The following is a 23,596-nucleotide window of genomic DNA, read 5'->3' as shown; positions in this document are numbered from 1 at the left end:
ATTGTCGATCTCCAACCCCATGTCCGATGCGTGGTTCATTCTGGTTTCCCTTGCCGTGTTCACGGCGCTCACGGTCGTCTATCTCAACTTTGTGAGTCCGTCCGCGTCGCGCCGCGCTCGTCGTGCCCCGTTGCTCATCGTGCGTCAGATCTACCGCCTGCATGATATCGCGGCTTTGAACAGCATCAATATCACCCTGTTCGCCTCTGGACTTGTTATTCACTCGGCGATCACTGTGCTGCAACTGGCGTCTCCGTCTTCGTTTATGCTGCCGCACCCTTCTCGGTTTGAGTTCTCGCTCCATCACATCGCGATGCTCCTAGTCCGCGCCGGGCTCGACTGGTCTGCGCTCTCGCTCATATACCGTTTGTGTCCCCTTTCCTGCCGTCGAAGACGTGTTACTGAATTCGATGCGGTGCGTACGCAGAGTACGACGCGGTCTTCGAGCGCGTGCTCGCCGCGTTCGGGCTGGCGCTCCTGTTTTTGATGACCTCCCTCTTCACGATGACGCCCTCCGCCGGGCTCCTCTTCGGCTGCGGCGTCGCATCGTGGGCCTCAGTCCTATACGTCCTCCGCGAATCCGACGCCGAAGACGACACGCACACACAGGTCCGTCCACCGCCCTCCCTCCCCCGCGCATTCCTACACCGTTTCTCCTCACATCGGGAACAACAGGACCGAGCGCCGCACGGCCGCGCGCGGCGCATCGTCGGCGGCGCGGTCTTCGCCGCGCTGATACTGAGCTCCGCGTACGGGACGTCGCAGATCACGTCGACGCCGTCGATCCGCCCGCTCTCCGTCGCAGACGTCATCGCCGCGCCGCCGCAGCCCGCCTGCGCGCGCAGGCCGCTCGCGTTCGCGCCGCTCCACTCGCCGGACGCGCGCGCGTACCGCGAGTTCGACGACGTGCTGCTCGTCGTGTTCTTCAGCCACGCGCGGTACGACGTGAACCTGGACTACTACCGCGCGGTGTATGCGGAGTATTTTCCGAACGTCAGTCCCCCTCGCTCGAGTCGCACGTCGGACTGCGATCCTGATATTTTATTGCGCGTGCGTGCATAGATGCTGTTTATCGGCCCTGGGAGCCGCGAGGACGCGGGGTTCAGGCACTCCTATGACGTGCTCGTGGACTCGTACGAATCCGACGAGGATCTGTCCGATCCTGGCTTCTACAAGATGGCCGGCCGCGTACGTCCTCCCCACCCCCCACCACCCGCTCTCTTCCCAGCACGTTCCTGACCCAAACGCGGATGGACGCAGATGGCGCACCACATGCTGTACACCGCGCTGCAGGAGCACCCGTGCTACGCCGGCTACCTCTGGGCGCCGTTCGACACCTTGCTCAACGTCCCGCGTCTGCAGCAGTTCGACCAAAACCTGTTCTGGTACCACTCGCCGTTCGCGCGGTACGTGCCGAACGCCGCGCTCGGCTCGGAGGAGGCGAACGCGGAGAGGGGCCGCCACGCGCCGCCTGCGAATATCTCGCCGGATCCGTATCTGAATCTGACCGAGGGCTGGAGGGGGTGGGGCCCGGATTGGTGGTGAGCGCGGATTTTTTTTTTTTTTTTGAATTTGACTGCCGATCATGACGTTCGTTTTGTGTCGCTGTGCGTGTAGGTGGGGGTAGGTCGCTCGCATTTCGAGGAAACCAAGGCTTTTTTGCTGACCGACCTGCGCGACCCCAGCGATCCGCACGTCGGCGTGTCCGTGTGCATGCGCGCGTTCGAAAAGGTGCCGGAGGCGCAGCGCGCGCGGCTCGCGGCGTACATGAACGACACGACGCGGCTCGTCGGCGGGTCCGCGGACACGATGTACATCCCGGGGCGCCATCGCGCGCGCTTTGCGGACACGCTCGGGCTGTTCCTCGAGACAGACTGTTTCCTGGAGATCGCGACGCCGACGGCGCTCCACCTCGTCGTCCCGCCCGACGAGGACATCCTCTTCGTCGACCATGTACGCGCGCCGTTTCTCGCCCTCCTCGTGTGCGGTGAGCTGGGCTGAGCTGACTGCTTTCTGCCCACGCGACGCAGTGGTGGATCTGGGAGCCGCCGCTGAACGCGACGTTCGTGCGCCAGAAGTGGGCGCAGGGGATGGAGGTGGACACGTTCCACACCTTCCACTGGGGCGACAAGGACGAGTCTGGTGAGTGGCGGGGCAACCCCGCGCACATCACAGACGTGCGCCGGCTGCTGCAGGAGTCTGCGGCGAGGCAGGAGATCGCGTTTCCCGGGCCCAGCTCGACGACGTGACCTCCGATCGGGCTCGCCGTCAAAATCATCCTATCGTCGGACTGGAGAAGTTGATGTGCTCCTATATGCGCGCGGAGGACTTCGCGACATAGAAAAAAATATCATACAAGCCTCGTAACTACTGCATTGCTTATTCTACAGCGTTTCGAACTGCCCGGGCCAGTACATCGGGCCGCCTCTGTTCTCCTTGTACCACTCCGTATCATGCGCGAGCAAGACCCTCACGCGCTCCAACTTCAGCAACTCCCGTATCCTCGCAATATGCTCCTCCGCGGCAGCCTTGTCCTTGTGCGCGCAGACCACCACACCCAGCTCGCGATCGACTCGCTCCACGATGCCCGCCTCCCCCGCCACGATCCGCCAGTCGTGCGCAGAGTCTCCCGCGAGGTAGACCCACCCGCCGTCCGGCGACGTCCGCACCAGCGCGTTAACGTGCCCGGGGAGGTGCCCGGGCGCGTCGACGATATACACGCTCCCGTCGCCGAAATAGTCGAGCGCGCGCGGGAACGGGCCGACGGGCCGCCACTCGGGGCCTGTGGGGTCGAGGAACGCAGTGCGCGCGGAAGGGAGGAGGTCGGCGGCGAACAGCGCGTCCGGGTCGTGTGGGTACCCGGTCTGCAGCAGCGTGCGCGCGCCGGCGCCGACGAGGAAAGTGGCGTTGGAGAAGGGCCGGGGGTCGCCGGCGTGGTCCCAGTGGACGTGGGAAAGGCAGACGTGCGTGACGGCGGTGGGCGCGAGGCCGCCGTTTTGCAGCGACTCGGCGGCGTCGGTGGTCATTGTCAGTGGCTGGAAGAGCGATATGCGGCGAATGACCGCCGGGGGATAGTTGTGATGGTCCTTGCGGTATCCGAGGTCAAAAAGAAGGACGTGCTCGGATGCGGAGTGGCGTAGGAGGAAACAGAGCGCCGGGACGACGAGCTTATCTTCGTCTGGGGGGCACGGGTCGAGGAAGAGGTGGGAGGGGAGTGAGAGCTCGCCCGCGTCGACCGCAGATACGTTAAAGAACGCCTGGTTTGAAAGAGAGGTGGGAAGGCTGGCGGTCATCGGTGCGATATGATGTATCGTCTGGACGCTACGTGCTTTGGCTGGATATATATACTTCCTCATTTACGTCCCTCCCACACATGCAACCAGGTGATGTCCAAGTACGGGAAACCATTACTAAGTTCTGACAGGACGACGCAGTCTTTCAGATGAAGCATTCGCTGGCTCATTCTAGGCGACGAGCTTCACATTGCTGAGAGCTGAAGTCCATGTTCGGGAACTCAGCCTCGATATATGCCTTTGCTGATCAGGGAACGATGAACGCTGAAGCCGCATAGACGACAGCCAACGAAAAAGGGTATCTTTGAGCCCATCGAAAGCAATCACAGGGTTTTTTTGAACCACGCTGCTGTCTGTTCAAGAGCTCCCTCGTATGCTGCCTTGATCTCGGGGAGTTCCTGATTAGGTCGTACAGCGAACCCATGGGCCGTTCCTGCATCGTGAACAGGTAAGTCTATGTGCAAGGGCTCCCAATCAGTTTTTCGCGAGACGACGAACTTTTCCAGTCTTTGAATTCATAGTCCACGAAGGTGTCCTTTCCTTTGCGTCCGGCCAAAATGGCTTCGGCTTGAAGACGAACTTTTGGGCCAAACACCATGTCGTCTAGAGAGATATGTTGTCGTGAGCACGCAATTTCGAAGAGGTGATGGCATGAATTTACCTTCAGCGCATACCCAGGAAGTAGGAATCTTGGGCGTAGCCCCAGCAATGAGTAAACACATAGACCGAGGACGACACGAGCGAATGTACCTTTATGGCACTGATTTGGCTTTCGGTGCTGCGACCCGGATGACAGATAACTGCGCTTTCAATGAGAGTGGTCGAAGCCAACCGGATGGCTATCGAACCGCCGAAACAGTAGCTGCACAAAACTGCTTGAGTTCAAGAAATGACGATAATATAAAGAGACGATAAATACCCAACGACGCCGATTTTGTCATACTTTTTCTTCTCCTTCACTTTGTCGATGAACTATGGAATGAAGAGAAGTAGCGAGGCATGATGAGCATATGTTCACGGAGAATGGCCATAGTCAACACACCGATTTCACTCTGGAATCCACCACTGAGTCTCTGTTGGCCCACAACTGCGGTATACGTCTCAACAAGAGCCAGACCAGACGTAGTTTACTGCCCCAGGACATTGTGACCCCAGCTCTGTCGGCTGTCAAGGGCTCCAACTCTTCCACCGTAGCGATAGGTGCGCCTAAGGATGGCCGATATGATCTCTCAATACACGAATCGAACGCATGAAGAAATATAAACACACACCATCGAAGACGTCGGGAACCCAAACATCGACGCCTACTTTCTCCGAGAGCAGGTCTGCTATGATACGAGGGTTTTTGATAGCCAAGCCAAAGATATCCGTTAAGAGGATGATGGCGTGTTTCGATGCGTCCGTTCCCGATGAAGATGTAGGTGCAGAGCAATAGTATGCCGTGCCGATCATCGAGCCCGTGGGGTCTCCGGGAAGGATGTATCCTTTGAAGCAGTTTTCGCAGCTCATGCTGACGGGTTGCACAGGCTGGCCTGGTGATTCTGTGTGAGGTTGGTACTAGAGGGCTAGTTCAAGTTGTGCGGCTGCTTTTTGAACAGGAGCGACTGGGCATCGCCGACGGCTGCTCCGTCGGGAGAAAGGGAAGTTACCAGGCACCTGCCGTGCGGTGACACGTCGGTCAAAGGCTTGACGGCAATGGTAATTAGGCTCACATGGACGTGATATTTAGGGAAGAGAGGTAGAGGGCTCCGCGACTTCATTGCACAAAGAAGATGTCCTGGGATGTCTGATGTAAGTAGAGTAAACTTGACGCTGAACTCGTCCGCGCCAGGTTGACAGTCCGACAGGCGCCGATCGGATGCCGGGAGTCCTGGCCGCGTGAGAGTAAATCAAACTTCATGACTTGCGTTCAGAATTCTTTGCACTGGGTTTCGGTGTCCCAGATAGCCAGACCCTCACCAGTTTCCTTCGATATGACACAAGATAATTGGTAATTATCAGAGAAATTGAGAGTGCGAACACTGCACCAAAGGCTGTTTTAGGTAACACACGGCGGCAGCCGCCATTACAGTGGGCAGGCTTCAACCTCTTCCTCCAACTCCCAAAGCCAAGAAGCCTTTCACCATGCTTGACCGTTTGATGCGATTGAGAGCCGTTATATGAAGTAGAATTTGCATCATTCAATGACCTTTGTGATATATCTGGCCTGACTGCATGATCATGCTGATTTTGGCTTATTAGAGCTTTGTTTTGTTCAAAATCGGTAATTCAGAAACACAGACGACTGCTGAGCTTAGTTCGCAAGGAAAATGGTATCTACTGGCGCGTTTGAATCGAAGTATAAACCTCACAGTTTTCTCGCAGATTTTGAACCAACGGGCTGGGATAGCGAATCCCTTGTCCCCTGCACATACTACTCACATAGTTTCCTGTCCTTCAATGAGCCATAATACATATTTGTCCCTCGAGCGCTCACCCCTTCGTGCATTTGAGATCAGTTTGGATCGCGTTCGGTTTCATTTTGCGGCAGGCTACACTCAAAGCCGTTGGCACGCCCGATTATATCTGGGCGCATTGAAGCGACTGAAGCACATCATCCAATCGGCAGCGGCGCCATTGCGACGGGCCACTTCCAACGCCTCCAACAACGACCGCCTTGTATCTGTGTACCTTGGAATCACGCTTGACCTCATCGAGAGCCCTCTAGGCTAGAAGTTCATTCTCTTGCATGGGTTTCAACCACGTGGCTGCCCTCTCATAATTTTATCGATGATCTGTTAATCAAGGATCATTAAGGGTACACAACGCTTGGCGATTGACACTCTGCACTTGTTCGAGCTCGTTGAACCCGTTTAAAGGTGTCGCAAAGTATACCCCACTCAACTCGCCTTTCGAAGCTTTTCTTGGACTCGAATGAAAGGACGAGGGTTGCGCTTTCGCTCGAGTTTAGCTGCCGCGCTAATCCAGCACCTCGCGATAGCATGTATCGAAGTGGGCTACGACACAACGGCGGGAAAGGTGCCATGCTGGCTTATGACGTTTTTCTAGATTGTATTTCTGTTCCTGGAATCACTTTGATCGGCGTTACCTTTTGAAGAGTAGCTGGACGAGCGTGCAGGCTGTTTCTCACAAGGAGAAGGCTCTGGACACGCTAAGAGCAATGGCTCCACAGTCAGATGCTGAGTACAATTTGAGATCCCAGCGGGAACACGATTATCGTGATGTGACGGATGCGCAGCTCGCGACAGCGCTTGTTTGCGGAACAAAGAAGACCGAAAGAATATATGGACCTCCATGTGCCTGCGGACGACTGTCCTTAGATGTGTCGCGAGGTTGTTTTTATATCCCCCGGAGCGGCCAGAAGATCCGATTTGGGGAGACGCGAGATATGGCATTATGCCGTTTTCTAATTGAAGTGTGGGGCATCGATACATGTATATTCGAGACCGTATTTGAATTTTATACAACAAGCGACGACGAGGCGGGACCATGGACCTCTCGTAGGAGAAAATAGGAGCATCCTGGAATGGAAGGTCCGGAAGAGTGCGAAAACCAACTGGCGACAAGCGACCTTGGACCGCCGAGAAGTCCCTACCATTGTTTGATCCAAAACCGACGGCATTATTCTGTGCTCAAGGATGGATTTCGGACAAAACAGGAATATCAGTGAATGCATCTCATCAGAAGGATATTTCTTACCGTATTTGCACCCCGACATAGAGACCCCTTGCACGATGCCACGAGGCGGAAAGACACTTTCCGGACATGTGTCCGGACTTCAGGGCGGGCTCTCGCAGACAAATAACAAGATGAGGACAATGGCGGCACCATGCCCTCGGCTTGAAATCAACTGCAACCCACAACGTAAGTGCTTCGGGAAAATACGCAAGGTCGTCGCGGACCCGTGGAATTCCCTCAGAACTCATACGCGGAGGGCACAGCTGACCGGTATATCAAGGTGAAGGGACGCGCCTTCACCCCCCTCACTTGCTCTCGTCCACCATCGCGATAGCACCTTTTGGCTCCCTCTCGCTTCCCCTGCAATATCAAGAGTTATAATTCTCATCACCAACACCCTACACCAGAAGATGCCATGCAACACCTCTGCGTCCGGATCTTGCATCCGAAGTTCGAGCACCTTCGGTGAGGCCTTCGATATATCAGTGGCGATGCATTTGGTCCACTTACATGGGGTTCCTCAAATCATCTACAGATTCGGCCACTGGACTCGCTGGCCCAGAATTCGAGGCGGCTGAACCTCCCACCGATATGTTCTCACAAACTTCAAGTGTGAGTTTGTATCATGCCTTGAGATATCCGCTGTGCCACTCACTTTGTCGATCTCGTACCATACGCAGGTTGACTTCGTTCAGCAACTGCTCCCCGTCCGCCTCGATTCACATGTGAACAGCGCCAGCGCTTTCCCATCCGTCGAGTCTCCTCCCCCGTCCGGCCAGGTATGGGCCGCACCGCTCTACGCCCAACCACCTCCGCGAACGACCTACCTCGGGCCCTCTTCCGTGGTAGAGAAGTACCAGGATCGTGCTGGCCCATCGCGCACCGCACCCCCCCGCATCCCACGGAGAAATCCTCTAGATTTCATCTCTCATTGCTCTTCCCTCACCGGCGCCATGCCGCGCTACGAATCGACGCCGGGCCCGCCACTTCGCTCACCCGAGGTGTTTGAGCCACTTGCATCTCCTGTGGCCCAGAAGACCGAACCGGAAGAGGCAGAGGCAGAGGAGCCGCCACGGAAAAGGGTGAGGGTCTCGGCTTCAGCAGTGGGAGGAAGTGGAGAGCAGGGACGGACTGCGAAGCTTCGGGCAATCTTGCCCAAGCCTCACCACTCGAGGGCAGTGGAATTCAAAGTCGGATGGGAGCCCGTAGTCATCGTACAGGTGAAGGATGCCTTCCAAGCAACTAACAGTACATCAACGACGTCCACCCACCGGGTGGAAACCTCGGTAGGAGAAGCAGTCCCTGAAACTGTACATTAGCTGATTGGAGGGCTTTCCTGATAGCCTGCAGATGGACAGGACGCGGTGCAGGGGAACGAGGCCGCCTGGGACCCTCGACGGTGCCGCCTATGTGGGGAGCTACAATCGCGCAAGGAAGACATGGAGCGCCATCTGAACACCAAACAGCATGGCGGCTCCAGGGTCTCTTGCAACATATGCGGCAAGTTTCTGAGCCGCGATGATGCTCTCAGGCGGCACAAGAAAGATAAACATGGAGTCCCGCTCCCACCGCGCCGGATGCCTACGAGCAGGCAAGCGTGAGGGTCGAGCTCGGTCGAGCTGGAGGTCTCTGAGGATGGGTGGAGGTGCGTACCATCTTCTCTGATCTTATTACATCCCACTCGTTTCCCGTGTCGCCATCGATCTTTGTTGCCCTTCCTTCTTCTTGCCTAACTGGACGGTTCACCCCTATTCACCTGTCTCTTCCTTCGTGTGCTTGCCGCTCGGATCGATGCGGCTCCTGTTGCTTTCGGTGCAGAGACGAGAACGTCCTGACGTTGTTTCTTGCAGGTACCATTATTGTCCGTCCGGCTGCACGTGGTGGGAACGCAAGGGTATGCGCGACTATCAGCGAGGAAGGTCGGCACCGCTTTCCGAGAGGCTGACCCGCGTTCTTGGGTGGATGCTCGTACAGTGCCTACGGGCTCTGCCAATGCGACGCGCGGAGACTAGCATATGCATGCAGCGAGCTAGACCGACATACCGCAACCTTCATCTCTGATTCACATCGGAGTAGTGTTACTTTCGAGTTGTATGAACTTGCATAAGCTCTTGGCTTCAGACTTCTCATACCTGTTTTCCGTGTCGTGAAAAATGTTATATAGCCGCGAATCGGTACAATTGAGCAATGTTTCATGAATTTCCAGAAATTGTTCAGAAATATCCAATATATTACGTGATAGATCTCACACTGCATCTAGCAGTGGCCTGCAGCCCAAACCCGCATCCACACCTCCCTCCCCTTCCTCTATACCACATCTCCTCAAAATTCGGCGGGCGTTACTCGCCTCGCATTGGCCACCTCGGTATGGACAACATTCCTCAACTGGGCACGGCTGCAGATCTGGAGATGCGAGCTGCTCGAATAGCAGATCCTAGCTTAGGTGCGTACTCGCCTTCTGGCTCGCGACTTCGTGCTCATTCTGTTCATCAGATTTGAAAACCAAACATGCTGTGGCTTGCGAGCTACGAGAAATGATTGACACGGTCCGGGATGCTGATGCTGGTCGCGTCTACCCTCACATGATTCCAGTTCTACTCGAGATCCTGCGCTCCAGCGAGATTGCATTCCACAAAGACGCCCCCGAATACCAATTCCGTCGTGTTCTTCTCGAGATTCTCCATCGTGTTACGACCTCTGACGGGACGCGAACGCAGGCCCTTCCCCTTGTAAAGGGCATGTTAGACCTCCTGCGTCGCGACAATGAAGAGAACGGCGTGACTTGTTGCAAAACCATCATCGACATCATACGCGCGTTTCGCATTTTGACAGAAGAATTCGTGGCCGAGTTTGTGTCAATATTGCTGGAGGTATTTCAGAATGTCAAGGGCCTCGTTGTAGAGCTGCTCTCCGAGGATTCTCCTTCGCTCGATACGAACATCGTTTTGCCAAGCATGAAGAGTTTCAAAGTTCTCGCTGAGATGGGTATGGTGCTAGTGACCTTCTCGCAAACACACCGCCAATACGTGTCACCTCTTGTCAAGGGCACGCTCCCACTGACATTCGAGGTGTTAGCCTTGGAAGCCCCGGCACAGAAGAAAGCGCGCGAGGATTTCGAGGCAATGGGTGGATTCTGGGCTGGGATATCTCCAACCATTCGGAACGTGCAAGCCTATACGGATTTTATCACTTCACAGATCAAGGTATGCGCTCATAATTGACAAGACTGCTCTTCGAAAGCGCTTACATATTATAATTAGATGGTGTCTTACCTTGCTTACATCCTTCGAAACTTGGGAGATCAGTACGACGTCTACGGTGACAATTTGTTGCTTTCTTCCTTGCGGTTGCTTCAGGACATCCCGGCAAGTGCCATCGTGGCTAGAAGAGTCCGTCCCGCATGTTCTTCTCGTCTAGTACACCGCTAACGACCTGCATCAGGACTTTCTCGTTGTGTTCAGGCACTTGCTCGGCACGCCTTACCGACGTGCTTTGCTTTCCCAGATCGACAAGCTATTTGACGAGAACGTGCTCTTAGGTTCTAGTGTAGGGAGTAGAGAGACGCTACGGTCGGTCCTTCTAGTTTCCATTAACGTGATCTGGCTGACCTGTTTGAAGTGCGTCCGCATTTGCTGCTGTAGCAGATCTGGTGCACCATTTGCGAAACGACCTCACGCCACGGCAGCTCGCGCACATCATCAATGTGTTCACACGACTCATCCATAATCCCTGTCTATCGAACAACGTGCACACACTGGCAGCAAAGATGCTGTTCAACCTAGTGGAAACCGTAGCCGTGAAGGAAACGCCACAAGAAGCGGCGAGGATCTTGTCAAACCTTCTAGAAACATGCGTGGACAAGCTGGACAGTGTTCTTGGCGTTTTGGAAGAGGTTAACGCGCGATTGGAGAGGAGTAAGAAAGGTACTCCGGAGACGGGGAAGATCTATCTTGTTGAGAAGGCGCGACCAGTGGGAGCCGCCAGCTATGCAGTTGAGAAGCCAGAGGATGTTCTCGCAGGTGAGCAAAAGATTCTAGCATTCCTGTTCGTATGATAACGACAAACCTATCACAGAATCGAGGCTTCTATTTCGCTCGTTCATGCACGGCTTCCGTGCTTGCCTTTCGAGCTTACGAAAGATCGACGCCCCTGTTCCCGATGGAGCTTTGATACTTCGCCTCTTCGATGGTTGTATCCGCTGTATGAGCCTGTACGACACCGATGCGCGCGAAGCATCTGAGTCTATGGACTGGCTTGCGGGTGCTCTTTGCGAGGTCAACATACACATTTTCCAAAACGTGTGGTCGCAGAAAATCGGCATGTTCTTCCTCGCTTCGCAGAAGCGTCCTCCTCTTCTACATATTTGTCAAATCCTGTTCAGTCGGGAAAGCACCTCGCCGACTCTTGTCGCCATTGTCCTTCGTCACCTCGCGGATAATCTCCCACTGCTTGGAGAGTACGACGATACGACCGCGGTTGTCACGATCAGGTTATACAAACTAGCCTTTGGGGCTGTCGCTCTTTACCCTCAGCACAATGAGCCTATCCTCGCGTCACATCTGGCGAAACTCATCATGGAATGCTTCCCCTTAGCTTCTAAGGCGCCCAAACCTACAAACTATTATCACCTGCTCCGTGGTCTCTTCCGTGCGATTGGAGGTGGCGGAGGACGCTTTGAACTCTTGTACAAGGAAGTTCTTCCCTTACTCCCTGAAATGCTCGAGAACCTCAACAAGCAACTGATCCTCTCCGAAGGCTATAGTCGAGAAATGATCGTCGAGCTTTGCCTAACCGTTCCGTTGCGTCTAACACATCTTTTGCCCCACCTATCTTACCTTATGAAGCCACTTGCTCTCGCTCTACGCGGCAGTCCTGATCTCGTCGCCCAAGGGCTGCGCACGCTAGAGCTGTGCATTGACAACCTAACTCCCGACTTCCTCGATCCCACGCTCAATACAGTCCTGAGGGAATTGATGGAAGCGCTTCAAGGCCATTTGAAACCTTTACCCGCTAACCATCACCATGCTCACACGACACTCCGTATATTGGGCAAACTAGGCGGCAGGAATCGTCGTCTGTTGGACAGAGAACCAGAGTTGAAGTTTAATCATCATACGGATCCCGCGAAGGTACTGATCTCGTTCGGTGGCAAGTATGAAGGTTTAGAGCTAGGACCGATGTCCATCTTGGCATTGCGTGCATTGAAGAAGCAATCGCCCTATCGAACCCACGCATACCACTACCTCGAGAACTGCGTGACAATACTGTGGCATGATGTGCGTACATGTATCGACCTTTTTCTTCGGAGTCTTTTCGCTGAAAACGATGTCGAATGCTAGGGTTTACGAGGACGTGACCGGGAGGAGATTTTCATGCGCTGTATGGAAGGCCTTTTCGATGCTATCCATCTCCAGGAAGTGCAGGACCAAGCCGAGACCTATATTCGCCAGCTCGCCCATCACGTATTCACCATGGAGCTTCGGCGGGGTGTCAGCCAGGACGTCGTGTCGCATCGCTGGCCGAGCAGCCTATTTGCTTCTTTCCTTGATGCATTGGCGAATGGACTTGCGCGCGATGTCCCAGCAGAAGCCAAGAAGGCTAGCGAATTCGTCAATTCCATCATCCAGGACCTCATCGCGAGAAATGCCAACCCTGACATCTCGTCTCACGAAATTATACTCACGTTACACCAGATCGCCAGCCGATTCAGTGCATTATGCTTAGATGAGTCATGGACACGCAAAAAGGCAGGGTATACCGGTCTAACCCTTATCCTCAATATCCCCGACTTCGGCATCAAGTGGATCAACGATCGAGAGGTTGATCTCGTTCGCACCTTGCTACATGTTCTAAAGGACATGCCCGACGACTTACCTAACGATATTGAAGATATCCTAGGCATCTTGGTTAGAGTTCTGCGCTTGAGCAACAGCTATCTCATGCAGGGCGAGGGAGTGACCAATCGTAACAAGATCATTCATCTCATGGGTATCTTCTTCACAGAGTTGTCCAACCCGAATGCTATTGTTCGACGCGCCTCAGAGACCTCAATAGATCTCCTTGCGACACTAAGTGGCAAACCGGTGGTGGATTTACTCCTCCCACACCGTGATCGCATGCTCACTGCCATTTACACCAAACCTCTTCGCGCGCTCCCTTTTCCCATGCAAATCGGCATGATCGAGGCCATGCGTTATTGTATCAGCCTCGACCCGCGCCTTCCAGAGTTGAATGATGAATTGCTCCGACTCCTCCATGAGGCTTTAGCATTAGCAGACGCAGATGAGGGCGGGCTCCTTGGGCGTGGAGACGCACGGCGGGCTAGCCGAGACATCATCAAACTACGGGTTGCATGCATCCGACTGTTGACAGCCTCGATGCCCATGACCGACTTCTTTTCAAAACAACATCAGACACGGCAAAAGTGAGTGCATCAATACCATACAAAGCTTGTACTGACAATGTGACAGAGTCACCAGTGTATATTTCAAATCACTGTACTCGCCGTCGAAGGAAGTGAAAGAAGTCGCCCATGAAGGCCTTAGAATGGTTCTCACTCACCAAAGTCGTCTGCCAAAAGAGCTGTTACAGACAGGTCTGCGCCCAATCTTGCTTAACCTTGCTGATCCGAAGCGCCTCACCGTCCCTGGACTGGAAGGACTGGCGAGACTATTAGAACTCTTGACGACATATTTTAAGGTGGAAATTGGTCACAAACTCTTGGAGCATTTTCGCGTTGTCGCCGATCCTCAGGTGCTACAAGCCTCGTCAAGAGTCCCCTTGGCGGATAATGAAGGGATAATGAAACTTGTTCGGCTCGCTAACATTTTTCATCTGCTCCCTTCCACTGCTAACATCTTCTTGGAGAACCTCATCAATGCCATAGTACAGGTAGAAGCTCAGCTTCACTTCTCCAATCCTAGCCCCTTTTCGGAGCCCTTGGGAAAGTATGTAGATCGCTACTACATCGAAGCCACAGAGTTCTTCATGAAACACTTGCACATGCCACGGCATCTGAGAACCTTCCGGAGCGTTTTGCAGGCCCGTATTGCCCCAAATCTACTGCGAGAGCTGTCATCGAGGACGTCTGTGATCATCTCGGGATGTATTCTTGGGGAAAATCGCGGCTTGCTCATGCCGGGTCTTCAACTTTGCTCAGACCTTGCCGATATCAGTCCTACGTGGCTCCTGGATAAAGACAACTATGTCATCGACGCATTGCTCCATGTTTGGCGCTCTGAGATACCCCCTTCTGAAGAGGATGCATCTGCGATCTCTGATGCTGTACACCGACACTCGATCATCCTGTCACTCTTTCAAAAAGCAGTTGAAGCAACACCTCGAGTCGATCTTCTGTTTGAGATCATGACCATATTTACTCGTAATCTGCCTATGGACCTTGTCCGCGTCACACGATTCCTGTACCGTCAAGTGGCGTTCAGCAAAGATATCTTCTACCAGCGAAGTGTTCTCCTCCGTTTCTTGACATGGTTTTCAGATCCTTCCCCTGGCTGGGCGCGCAAGATGCACTTCATCCGTGTGATAATTACACCAATGTTGCTGACTTGTGCTCAATCGACAGCGAAGGAGGGATTGCTTGACGAAGACATGATCACACAAATTCACAGGCGTATATGGCAACCGATGATCGACAATCGAACGTTTGCAGATGCAGATGATACTTTCAACATCGAGCTACTTCACCTTACCACTGTCATCGTTCAGTACTATCCCGATCTACTTGAGGTTGCCCGCAAGGATATCATCAAATGTGCATGGCACTACATCACTAGCGAGGACGTAGTTGTGAAGCAGGTCTCGTATCTTCTCGCTGCCCGCTTTTTTGATACTTTTGAGACCCCCCAAAAGTTCATCCTCAGGGCTTGGACTGGGCTACTCAGGCCACCGCATCATGAGGGAAGGAATCTGGTCCGCCAGGCACTCGACACGTTGGCGCCAGCGTTACCTCGGTCGACAGCGCAAGAATCTGGATATCCTCAATGGGCCAAGACAACCCGACGCTTATTGGCGGAAGAGAGTAGCGGACAATCCCAGATGATGACTGTTTATCAGCTTGTCGTCCGCCAGTCAGCCTTGTTCTATCCCGTTCGCGCACTTTTCATTCCACATATGGTCAATTCCCTTCCGAAACTTGGTTTGCAAGGGTCAGCATCCGGTGAATCACGCCTATTAACCATCGACATCATGCAGACCATTGTGAATTGGGAACAAAAGGCAACAGAAGAACTTTCGTCTTCCAATAGTGTAGGTTCAATCTGGATCACGCCTCTGGGATTCCGTGAAAGTGTCGTCAGCTACTTGGTTCGCCTTGCCACGTCAGCCCACGATGTCCAGTCTCGTAATGCCTTAGTTCCTCGCGCGCTGGCCTTGCTGCGGACAATTGTGGGGCCCAACGGGTGGAGCGACGTCACGGTCAAGCTCAACTATTTCTCTCGCGCTCTCGAGCAGGTGAGGTTCTTTGTGAATCAGTGGGATCGAATCTGACTATACCGCAGACTGAGCTCAGCAGCGATATTGCCATCAGCCAAGCCCTCGGTGCTGCGAAGGTTTTACAGGTAGTCGCGGCCGACAAAGACGATTCCTGGTTCGCTGACACCGATAATGCCGCCATCCTTTCGCGTCTGGTACGCAAGGGAATGGTCGCTGATGACGCGAATCTCCATGACGCACTGCATCCGGTCTTCCATCGGTTGATCAAGCTGTTTCCCCTGCCAAAGGAGGATGAGGATCAGCAAGGTGATATGGCAGACTTCCACAATTTCGTCCATTCTGCGATAGGCGAAGGGTTGCGAAATACCACTGGCTGGCGTGGGACCTTATTGATGTTGAAGTCAGTGGTGGAAACTGTGCCCGAGCGCATCGAGTCCTTCGGCGCCTCTCTGATGAAGCTCCTCAGCAAATTAGCCAAGGAACACCTTCAAGCACAAGCTCCATCGAACAATTATGACCACAATACACGTCTCTTGACGTCAATCCTAGACATCTGCCAGCTCTCGGCCTCATTTCTCGGCGATCAACGAAGGTGGCTCATCCTCACACTCATGACATTGGTTGAAAAATCAAAGAGTCTCTCCCTCTGCAAATACATGCTTGACATAGCTCGTGATTGGGCGTTGCATAGACGCGAGCCATATCCAACAATGAAAGAGAAGGCGTCAGTTCTTCAGAAGATGGCCGCTTTTGAAACTCGTGGTGATGCCTTGTACAGCTCCCACTTGGAGCTAATCTATCAGATTTACACGGAACCTACTCTCCGCCGGAGCGAATTGACCACAAAATTGGAACAATCCTTTTTGCTGGGGTGCCGTGCACGAGACCCTGTCATGAGGGAAAAATTTATAGATCTCCTTGATGTCAGCGTCCCCCGAGCATTGATCAGTCGGTTATCATATATCCTAGGCGTTCAAAGCTGGGAAGCGTTGGCCGATAGCCCTTGGATTTACCTCGCTCTTCATCTTCTGCTAGGATCTGTGGATGTGGACAGCCCCATGGTACCAGAGCGAAAGGCTCTTTCCTCGCTCGGTTCAGCGATGCCTTTTGCTCAGCGTCGAATCCAAGATTTTATCCGACCTATGCAGCGTCTCCTGTATCTCGACCCTGCCGTTGCACACAGCACATGGGTGTCAATATTCCCTGTCGCCTGGGCGTCACTCTCTCGCCGAGAGCAGATGGACATCACACATCATACCATCAGCCTTCTAAGCAAAGACTATCAAATCAGACAAGCGGATCTCCGACCAAACGCGGTACAGACACTCTTAACAGCTGCCAACGCTTGTTCGCCGCCGATGATGCTTCCGCCTCACCTTGTCAAGTATTTGGCCAAGACACATGGCGCATGGTATGCTGGTTTTGAGATTTTGCAATCAATGAACCGTGCCATTGAAGATGACCCCTCCGTTCGTGACACCGTGTACGACTCATTGGCAGAGTTATATGCGGAAATGGCAGAGGATGATCTCTTCTATGGTCTGTGGCGTCGGCGCTGCTTGCACCTGGAAACAAACATCGGGATTTCATTTGAGCAAAACGGCATGTGGGAGCAGGCCGCGACAATGTACGAGAATGCGCAGACCAAGTCACGATCAGGCAACTTGCCTTTCTCGGAGCAGGAATACTGCTTCTGGGAGGACCATTGGATCTTATCGGCCGAAAAACTTCAGCAATGGGACATTTTGTGCGAGTTTGCTCGCAGCGAGGGCAATCAGGAATTGGCGTTGGAGGGCGCATGGCGAATTAAAGACTGGGCCGAAAATAGGGAAACGCTAGAGGAGCAAGTCAACTCCCTACCAGAGGTCGCCACACCACGTCGTCGCGTCTTCGAAGCTTTCATCGCGTTGCTCAAAATGCCTGCCGCTGTCGATAAAAACACTGAATTCACCAAGATTCTCGAGGATGCCATGCAGTTATCGCTCCGGAAATGGGTCGCCCTACCTCCTCAACTTACCTTGGCCCACGTCCCATTAATGCAACATTTCCAGCAGTTCGTGGAACTACAAGAGGCCGTACAGATCTTCGGGTCTCTTTCTACTACCACCGCGCAAAACCTGGAGAAGAAATCATCTGATTTGAAGATGGTGCTGCAAGCATGGCGTGAGCGACTCCCCAATCGAAGCGACGATATCAGCATCTGGAGTGACTTGGTTGCCTGGAGGCAGAACGTGTTCAATGCTATCAACAAAGCCTATGTCCCTCTGATAGGTGGGTCGACACAAGGCGGAGCTGCTGCTAGCAACGCAAACACCTTTGGTTACCGGGGATATCATGAGACAGCGTGGATTATCAATAGGTTTGCTCATGTTGCCCGAAAACACGATCTTCTCGAGGTCTGCTTCAGCCTACTGAACAAGATCTACACCCTCCCCAACATCGAGATCTCTGAAGCTTTTCTGAAGCTCCGCGAACAAGCACGGTGTCATTACCAGAAGCCGCACGACCTTCAAGCCGGCCTGGAGGTGATCAACAATACCAATCTGATGTACTTTTCCATCGCGCAGAAGGCGGAGTTTTATACGCTGAAGGGAATGTTCCACGCTCGCTCCAACCGAAATGAAGACGCGAATCAAGCCTTTGGCCAAGCCGTTCAGCTGGACATGTGCCAGGCAAAGTCTTGGGCGGAATGGGGAAAGTTCAACGACAAAATGTTCAAGGAAATTCCCAACGACATGAACCACGCAGCGAGCGCTGTCAGCTGCTACCTCCAAGCGGCAGGTCTCTACAAGGACGGGAAGAGTCGACCTCTTCTGGCTCGTGTCCTTTGGCTCCTCAGTGTCGACGACAACAACTACACAATTTCTAGGGCATTTGACACATACAAGGGCGAGGCTGCATTCTGGTTCTGGATTTCTTTCATTCCTCAGCTGTGCTTGTCGATATCGCAACGTGAAGTCAAACAAGCACGCTATATCCTCTTGGCCCTGGCGAAATTATACCCCCAGGTGTGTTTCTCTCAGTTTTTGCCGGCTCGTTTCTCACATTGTTTTCCCTCGCCAGGCTCTGTTCTTCCAGCTTCGTACTACGCGAGAAGACATGAACTTTGTAAGAAAACAGCAAGCCGCAGCCATTGCGGCTGCCAGGATGAATGCTAACAACGGTCGACTTCAATCTTCCCCCACCAATAACGATGCCTTGAGACGCGTCGACTCTGGCCAGACGCAAGAAACCCATCCTGCTGATCCAACATCTGCGAACCACGGATCTGGAATTGGAGCTGCCGCTCAAGCTCCTACAAATACCCCTTCAGCTCCACAGAATACAGAGGTCCCCGGGCCCCAACGACAGTCGTGGGAAACTATCGACGAGGTCGTCCAGATTCTCAAGACTGCATTCCCTCTCCTGATTTTGAGTATGGAAACGATGGTTGACCAAATACATCAGCGATTCAAAGCCACAGCAGAAGAGGAGATTTATCGACTTGTGTGCATGTTGCTTCTGGACGCGATGCAGGTAAGTTGCTTTCAACCTTACTCGGAGGCTACCGAGCTTACCAACAATGCAAACAGCAATACGCGATGCGAATCAATATTCTCGACGACGACGGTCAATTGAGTCCCGCCACGGTCGCCTACCTGAACAGAATGACGAGCAATTTGACCGGTCAGGCTCGGGTATGTACAACGAAACTCATGATTCTCCTGTGGCTTATATTCACCACAACCACAGGCTGATTACGAAGAAGACTTCCTAAAGAGCAAGCCAACACACCACGAGTACATCCGTCGACTGCAACAATGGCGGGACCGGTATGAGAAGTACCTCGACTCCCGACCTCGAATACAGCCGCTCGACTTGCTCAGTCATTATCTGACGGAGTTCCAATACGCCAAATTTGACGACATCGAGATCCCTGGGCAATATACAGAGGTACGTGAGCTGTGGCTATGCGAGACAGCTTGTCCAGATCTGATCTCGGATCCTAGGACAAGGGTAGCAACCAGAACTTTGCCAAGATCCTCAAGTTTGGACCCAAGTTTGAAAACTGCCGGTCTCACGGGTACTGCTGGAGACGTTTTACGATTCATGGTACGGACAACTCTCGTGTATCTTTCAACGTCCAGTTGCCTTCGGGTAGACATATTCGACGAGAGGAGAGGGTCTTGCAGATCTTCCGGACATTCAACAAGTGGGTGTCCTTTTGAATTCAGTCATTCAACTTTGTCATTGATTAAACCTGAACCAGTATCCTGAGCCGTAAGAAGGAGTCTCGGAAGCGGAACCTAACGTTTCACATCCCAGCTGCCATCGCCTGCAGCACGAACCTGCGCCTGCTCCAGAATGATTCATCCTACGTCACATTTGGGGATATCTACGATCAGTTCTGCGAGAGCGCCAACATCGCGCGAGAGGACCCTATCCTGGTTCCCGGCGAGAAGGTCAAGACGGTGCTGCGCGACTTCAAGGAGGAGAATCAACGGATGGTCCGTTTTGATCGGCATGTCATCTCGTTCATCTCTGACCCTTCATCATCATTCAGCCCTCCCGGCACGAATTTTTCACGCTCAAAAAGCACATCCTGGACGATGTCATGACGCACATGGTGCCGGAGACGGTGATCACGCAGGTGCGTACACGGGGAATGCAGGACGTCTGCACGGAGCTCATCCTTGTCTATCTCCCGCCGCGCAGTACATGATCCGTACGATGGACGGCCCGAGCGAGCTCTGGCGGATGCGCAAGCAGTTCGCGCTCCAGGTCGCCGCGACGAGCTTCATGACGTACATCCTGTGCTTGACGAGCCGCCTTCCCGCGCGGTTCCACATCTCGCGCCGGACGGGCCTGATCTCCATGAGCGAGGTCTTGCCAGGCGCGTACCCACTCACTCTTGGACCAGCCGCGAGATACTGACGGCACGGACGCCACCCACAGGCGTCGCGAGCAACGCGCCCGTGTTCGCGTCCAACGACGTCGTGCCGTTCCGCTTTACGCCGAACATGCAGCACTTCGTCGGGCCCATCTACACCGAGGGCATCCTCACCTCGGCGCTCATGGCCATGGGCCGGAGCCTCACCGAGCCAGAGGTATGCTACGTCCCCACCCTGCTCTTTCCCCGTTCTCCCTGCACCGCCCGCTGACCGCTGGCCCCGCGCGCACAGTTCGACCTCGAGCAGCAGCTGTGCCTGTTCGCGCGCGACGAGGTGATGACGTGGCTCCACGGGCGCCACAAGCCGTGGATGTTCGACCTCTCCTTCCGGCAGAACGTCGCGCAGAACATCGACGGCGTCGTCAAGCGCGCCGAGACGATGGCGTGCAAGGTCGAGCGCGAGACGGTGCGTGTCCCGCTCGCTTCTCCCCCGTAGCTCCTGCCCGCTGACCTGGCGCCCTTGTTTCCGCGGCACCCTCTTTTGTTTGCACTCTTCACTTTTCACTTTCACTTTTCACTTTCACTTTCACTTTCACTTTCATTTCCACTTTTTTACAAAAAAATCTTGAAAAAAAAATCACTTTCACTTTCAATTTCATCCCCGCCTTCCATTTCCATCGCCAACTTTCTTCCGTCTCTTTTATTCGCCGCGTCTTCCCTTCCCTCCACAGGCCCTCAACCCGAACACCCTCGGCACGATGCAGACCCCCGTCGTGCAGACCGTCGTCAACCTGATCGCGACCGCGACCGACCCGTTCAACCTGATGAAGATGACCGAGGTGTACATCCCCTGGTTCTGAGCGCCCCGCCCGCCCGCCAGCCGCCGCCCCCTCCAACGTTCACCGACCACGTCGGCCGCGTCGGCGCGTCGTCGCCTGTCTGTGCGCCCATCTGACTTTATGTCTGCACGTCTGTCTGTTTCTGTTTCGGCTTCTGTCTGCTTGTGTCTGTGTCGTTGCTGTCTGCCCGTCTGCCCGTCTGCCCGTCTGCCTGTCGTCGCCATCGTTATCCCAAGCACCACGCCTTGTCCCTGTCCGCTCACGTACTGACCTGCCGCACCACCATCATCACCACCACCACCATCGTCATCACCGTCACCGTCACCGTCATCTTGTATCAGAGCATCCTATAATGTACACCCCTTGCCTATTTCCCTCCCCCATCTTTCCATCTCTCCTCTCTGTTCTCCCTCTATTCTCTCTCTATTCTCTCCTCTGTTCTCTCTCTCTCTGTGTTTGTCTGCACTACGTACGTACCATGTACCATGTATCATACTCCATACTCCATACTCCATTCCCGCTCCGCTCTCCCGACCGCTTGAATACACAACAAATTCACGCCACGCCACGCCACCCACGCACGCGTCCACCATGCACTGGGCACCGCCGATCTCCATCAAAGCAAGCGACTTCAGATATATACAGCAAAACCCCGCGACGCACCGCACCGCAACGCCTATATGCATGCACGTGCATCACGGCAGCGCCACTGCAGCGCCGCGCCGCGGGATCAAAACAAGGAAGAACCTCGGTACGTGAGTAAGCAAGTAAGCGAGTAAGCGAGTAGGTAGGTAGGCAGGTAGGCAGGCAGGCAAGTAAGCAAGTAGGCAAGTAGGCGGGTAGACGGGTAGACGGGTAGACGGGTAGACACAGGTAGGTAGGCAAGGTCGTCCAGCGACGACCGCGCGAGCATAGAGTAATGAAAAAATGAAAAAATGAAAAAATGAAAGAAAAAAGAAAAAAATGAAAGACGGAGCGGGCGGGCGGGCGGGTGGGTGGGCTCTACACCGAGTAGTACACATGATATACACATGATATACACTGCGATGTGATGTGATGCGATGCGGCGGATGCGCGCGTTGGAGGCGGATAAAGTGGGCAGTGACATGTATGAATGTATGTATGTGTGTATGTATGTATGTATATATGTATGTATGTATTGTGTTGAATGAATGTAATAATGAATCGAATTCGGGAATGGCGGAACGAGGCGGCGACGCGAGCACGCACGGGCGACAGATCGAGACGCGCGCATGGGCACAGCCGCCACGGACGTCGCGACGGACCCGGAGGCACTCGACGATCCGCAAAACAAATGAACGAGCGTGAAGCGCGGATCGCGAGCAAGAGAGGAGTCGACGGGTGCGACAGTGCGACAGTACGACAGTACATGCGACAGCGCGAAATGGAGGACCAGACGAGACGTGCACAGACACAGACACGGACAGCCGCCATTCACACAGCACAGCAGCAACGACTACATGCGGATCCCACAAAAAGGTGACGATGACAGTGGCAGGTACGATGACAGTGGCGGAGACGATGCCGATGACGCACGATGCGCGATGGGGGGCCGAAGCTGAAACTCCAAGCTCCAAGCGCGGGGCACGGTAATCGCTCCCTACCGCACCCAGCACCCATCACCCATCACCCATCAACCCCCAATCCAAACGCGTGCCCAAACGCGTGCGAAACGCAGACGCCTCGGACGCCTCTCCTCGGACTCGAACACTGGCGCTGGAACGGCAAGGCAAGGGGCGACGATGCGGCGATAGCAATAGCGACAAGAGAGCGTGGACGCCGCGGACGGGCGCACTGGGGCAGGGGGTGCACGATCGCGCAGCGAAAGAAAGAGCATCGACGACTAGTGTGGGAGTGCCAGTGCCAGTGCCAGTGCCAGTGCCGGTGGGAGCGGGGGGCAGTGGTGGGAGCAGAAGTGGAAGCAGAAGTGGGTGCAGAAGCGCGACCGGGGGCGGTAGAAGTGGGTGCAGAAGCGAGAGTGGGAGTGCAAGCGAGGGTGAGAGTGCAAGCGAAGGTGGGAGTGAGTCCAGGACCAGCGCGCGCGTCCGCCCACGGAGCGCCGCCATCCTCCCCGCCGACCTCCCAAATGACAAACATCACCAAGGCTAATCGCGGTCGTCCCATCCGCATCCGAGGCGGCTGGGAGCACGCGGGGCCCAAGTAGAGAACTCGGCGAAAAATGGAGCGGCAGAAGAAAAGAGGGCGAGGGGTCGGCGGGCACCGCGCAACAGTCAAGTGCGGAAGCCACTTCCAGAACCGAAGACGCACAGAAGGGAACGGAGGGGCGGAAAGGTTTAGAAGGGAAGGGAAGCGAGGGAATGAATGAATGGACGGGCGACCGTATACAGACCGAGAGCGTATGTTAGCACAGATAGGGAGAACAATTTTGGCGAGCAAGCGAGCGAGCGAGCAAAGAAAAAAGAAAAACACGGGCAGCCCTGGAC

At 54.3% G+C, this 23,596-nt stretch overlaps 6 protein-coding genes across 6 annotated transcripts; 4 read left to right on the top strand and 2 right to left on the bottom strand.

The window, feature by feature from the left end:
• Positions 1-504: 504 nt before the first annotated feature.
• HETIRDRAFT_317287 (uncharacterized protein) lies at positions 505-2,249 on the top strand (the record flags this gene model as incomplete). The annotated part of the gene is made up of 5 exons (XM_009547942.1): positions 505-993; positions 1,063-1,188; positions 1,261-1,541; positions 1,686-1,707; positions 2,076-2,249. 5 exons carry the CDS (start codon positions 505-507, stop codon positions 2,247-2,249), a joined length of 1,092 nt encoding a protein of 363 aa, XP_009546237.1.
• Positions 2,250-2,301: 52 nt separating this feature from the next.
• HETIRDRAFT_475040 (uncharacterized protein) lies at positions 2,302-3,574 on the bottom strand. Its single transcript, XM_009547941.1, has one exon. It carries the CDS (start codon positions 3,354-3,356, stop codon positions 2,385-2,387), a length of 972 nt encoding a protein of 323 aa, XP_009546236.1. The 5' UTR covers positions 3,357-3,574; the 3' UTR covers positions 2,302-2,384.
• A 42-nt stretch (positions 3,575-3,616) lies between these two features.
• On the bottom strand, positions 3,617-4,802 carry HETIRDRAFT_318841 (uncharacterized protein; the record flags this gene model as incomplete). The annotated part of the gene is made up of 7 exons (XM_009547940.1): positions 3,617-3,726; positions 3,792-3,896; positions 3,955-3,982; positions 4,044-4,155; positions 4,213-4,265; positions 4,336-4,499; positions 4,565-4,802. The coding sequence occupies 7 exons, from the start codon at positions 4,800-4,802 to the stop codon at positions 3,617-3,619; spliced, it is 810 nt and encodes a 269-aa protein (XP_009546235.1).
• A 4,563-nt stretch (positions 4,803-9,365) lies between these two features.
• On the top strand, positions 9,366-21,654 carry HETIRDRAFT_383960 (uncharacterized protein). Its single transcript, XM_009547939.1, has 19 exons — positions 9,366-9,414; positions 9,465-10,174; positions 10,232-10,360; positions 10,413-10,540; positions 10,590-10,990; positions 11,046-12,247; positions 12,311-13,395; positions 13,442-15,440; positions 15,488-18,430; positions 18,486-18,938; positions 18,995-19,099; positions 19,155-19,355; positions 19,412-19,614; positions 19,672-19,909; positions 19,966-20,052; positions 20,118-20,299; positions 20,368-20,509; positions 20,585-20,758; positions 21,024-21,654. Exons 1-19 carry the CDS (start codon positions 9,381-9,383, stop codon positions 21,150-21,152), a joined length of 10,545 nt encoding a protein of 3,514 aa, XP_009546234.1. The 5' UTR covers positions 9,366-9,380; the 3' UTR covers positions 21,153-21,654.
• Positions 21,655-21,722: 68 nt separating this feature from the next.
• HETIRDRAFT_451350 (uncharacterized protein) lies at positions 21,723-22,450 on the top strand (the record flags this gene model as incomplete). The annotated part of the gene is made up of 2 exons (XM_009547938.1): positions 21,723-21,882; positions 22,371-22,450. 2 exons carry the CDS (start codon positions 21,723-21,725, stop codon positions 22,448-22,450), a joined length of 240 nt encoding a protein of 79 aa, XP_009546233.1.
• A 239-nt stretch (positions 22,451-22,689) lies between these two features.
• HETIRDRAFT_451349 (uncharacterized protein) lies at positions 22,690-23,316 on the top strand (the record flags this gene model as incomplete). Its single annotated transcript, XM_009547937.1, has 1 exon — positions 22,690-23,316. One exon carries the CDS (start codon positions 22,690-22,692, stop codon positions 23,314-23,316), a length of 627 nt encoding a protein of 208 aa, XP_009546232.1.
• Between the last annotated feature and the right edge of the window lie 280 nt (positions 23,317-23,596).

The sequence above is a fragment of the Heterobasidion irregulare genome, assembly GCF_000320585.1.
Source record: "Heterobasidion irregulare TC 32-1 unplaced genomic scaffold scaffold_05, whole genome shotgun sequence".
Lineage (NCBI taxonomy): Eukaryota > Fungi > Basidiomycota > Agaricomycetes > Russulales > Bondarzewiaceae > Heterobasidion > Heterobasidion irregulare.
This window is presented reverse-complemented; position numbering and strand designations above follow the sequence as displayed.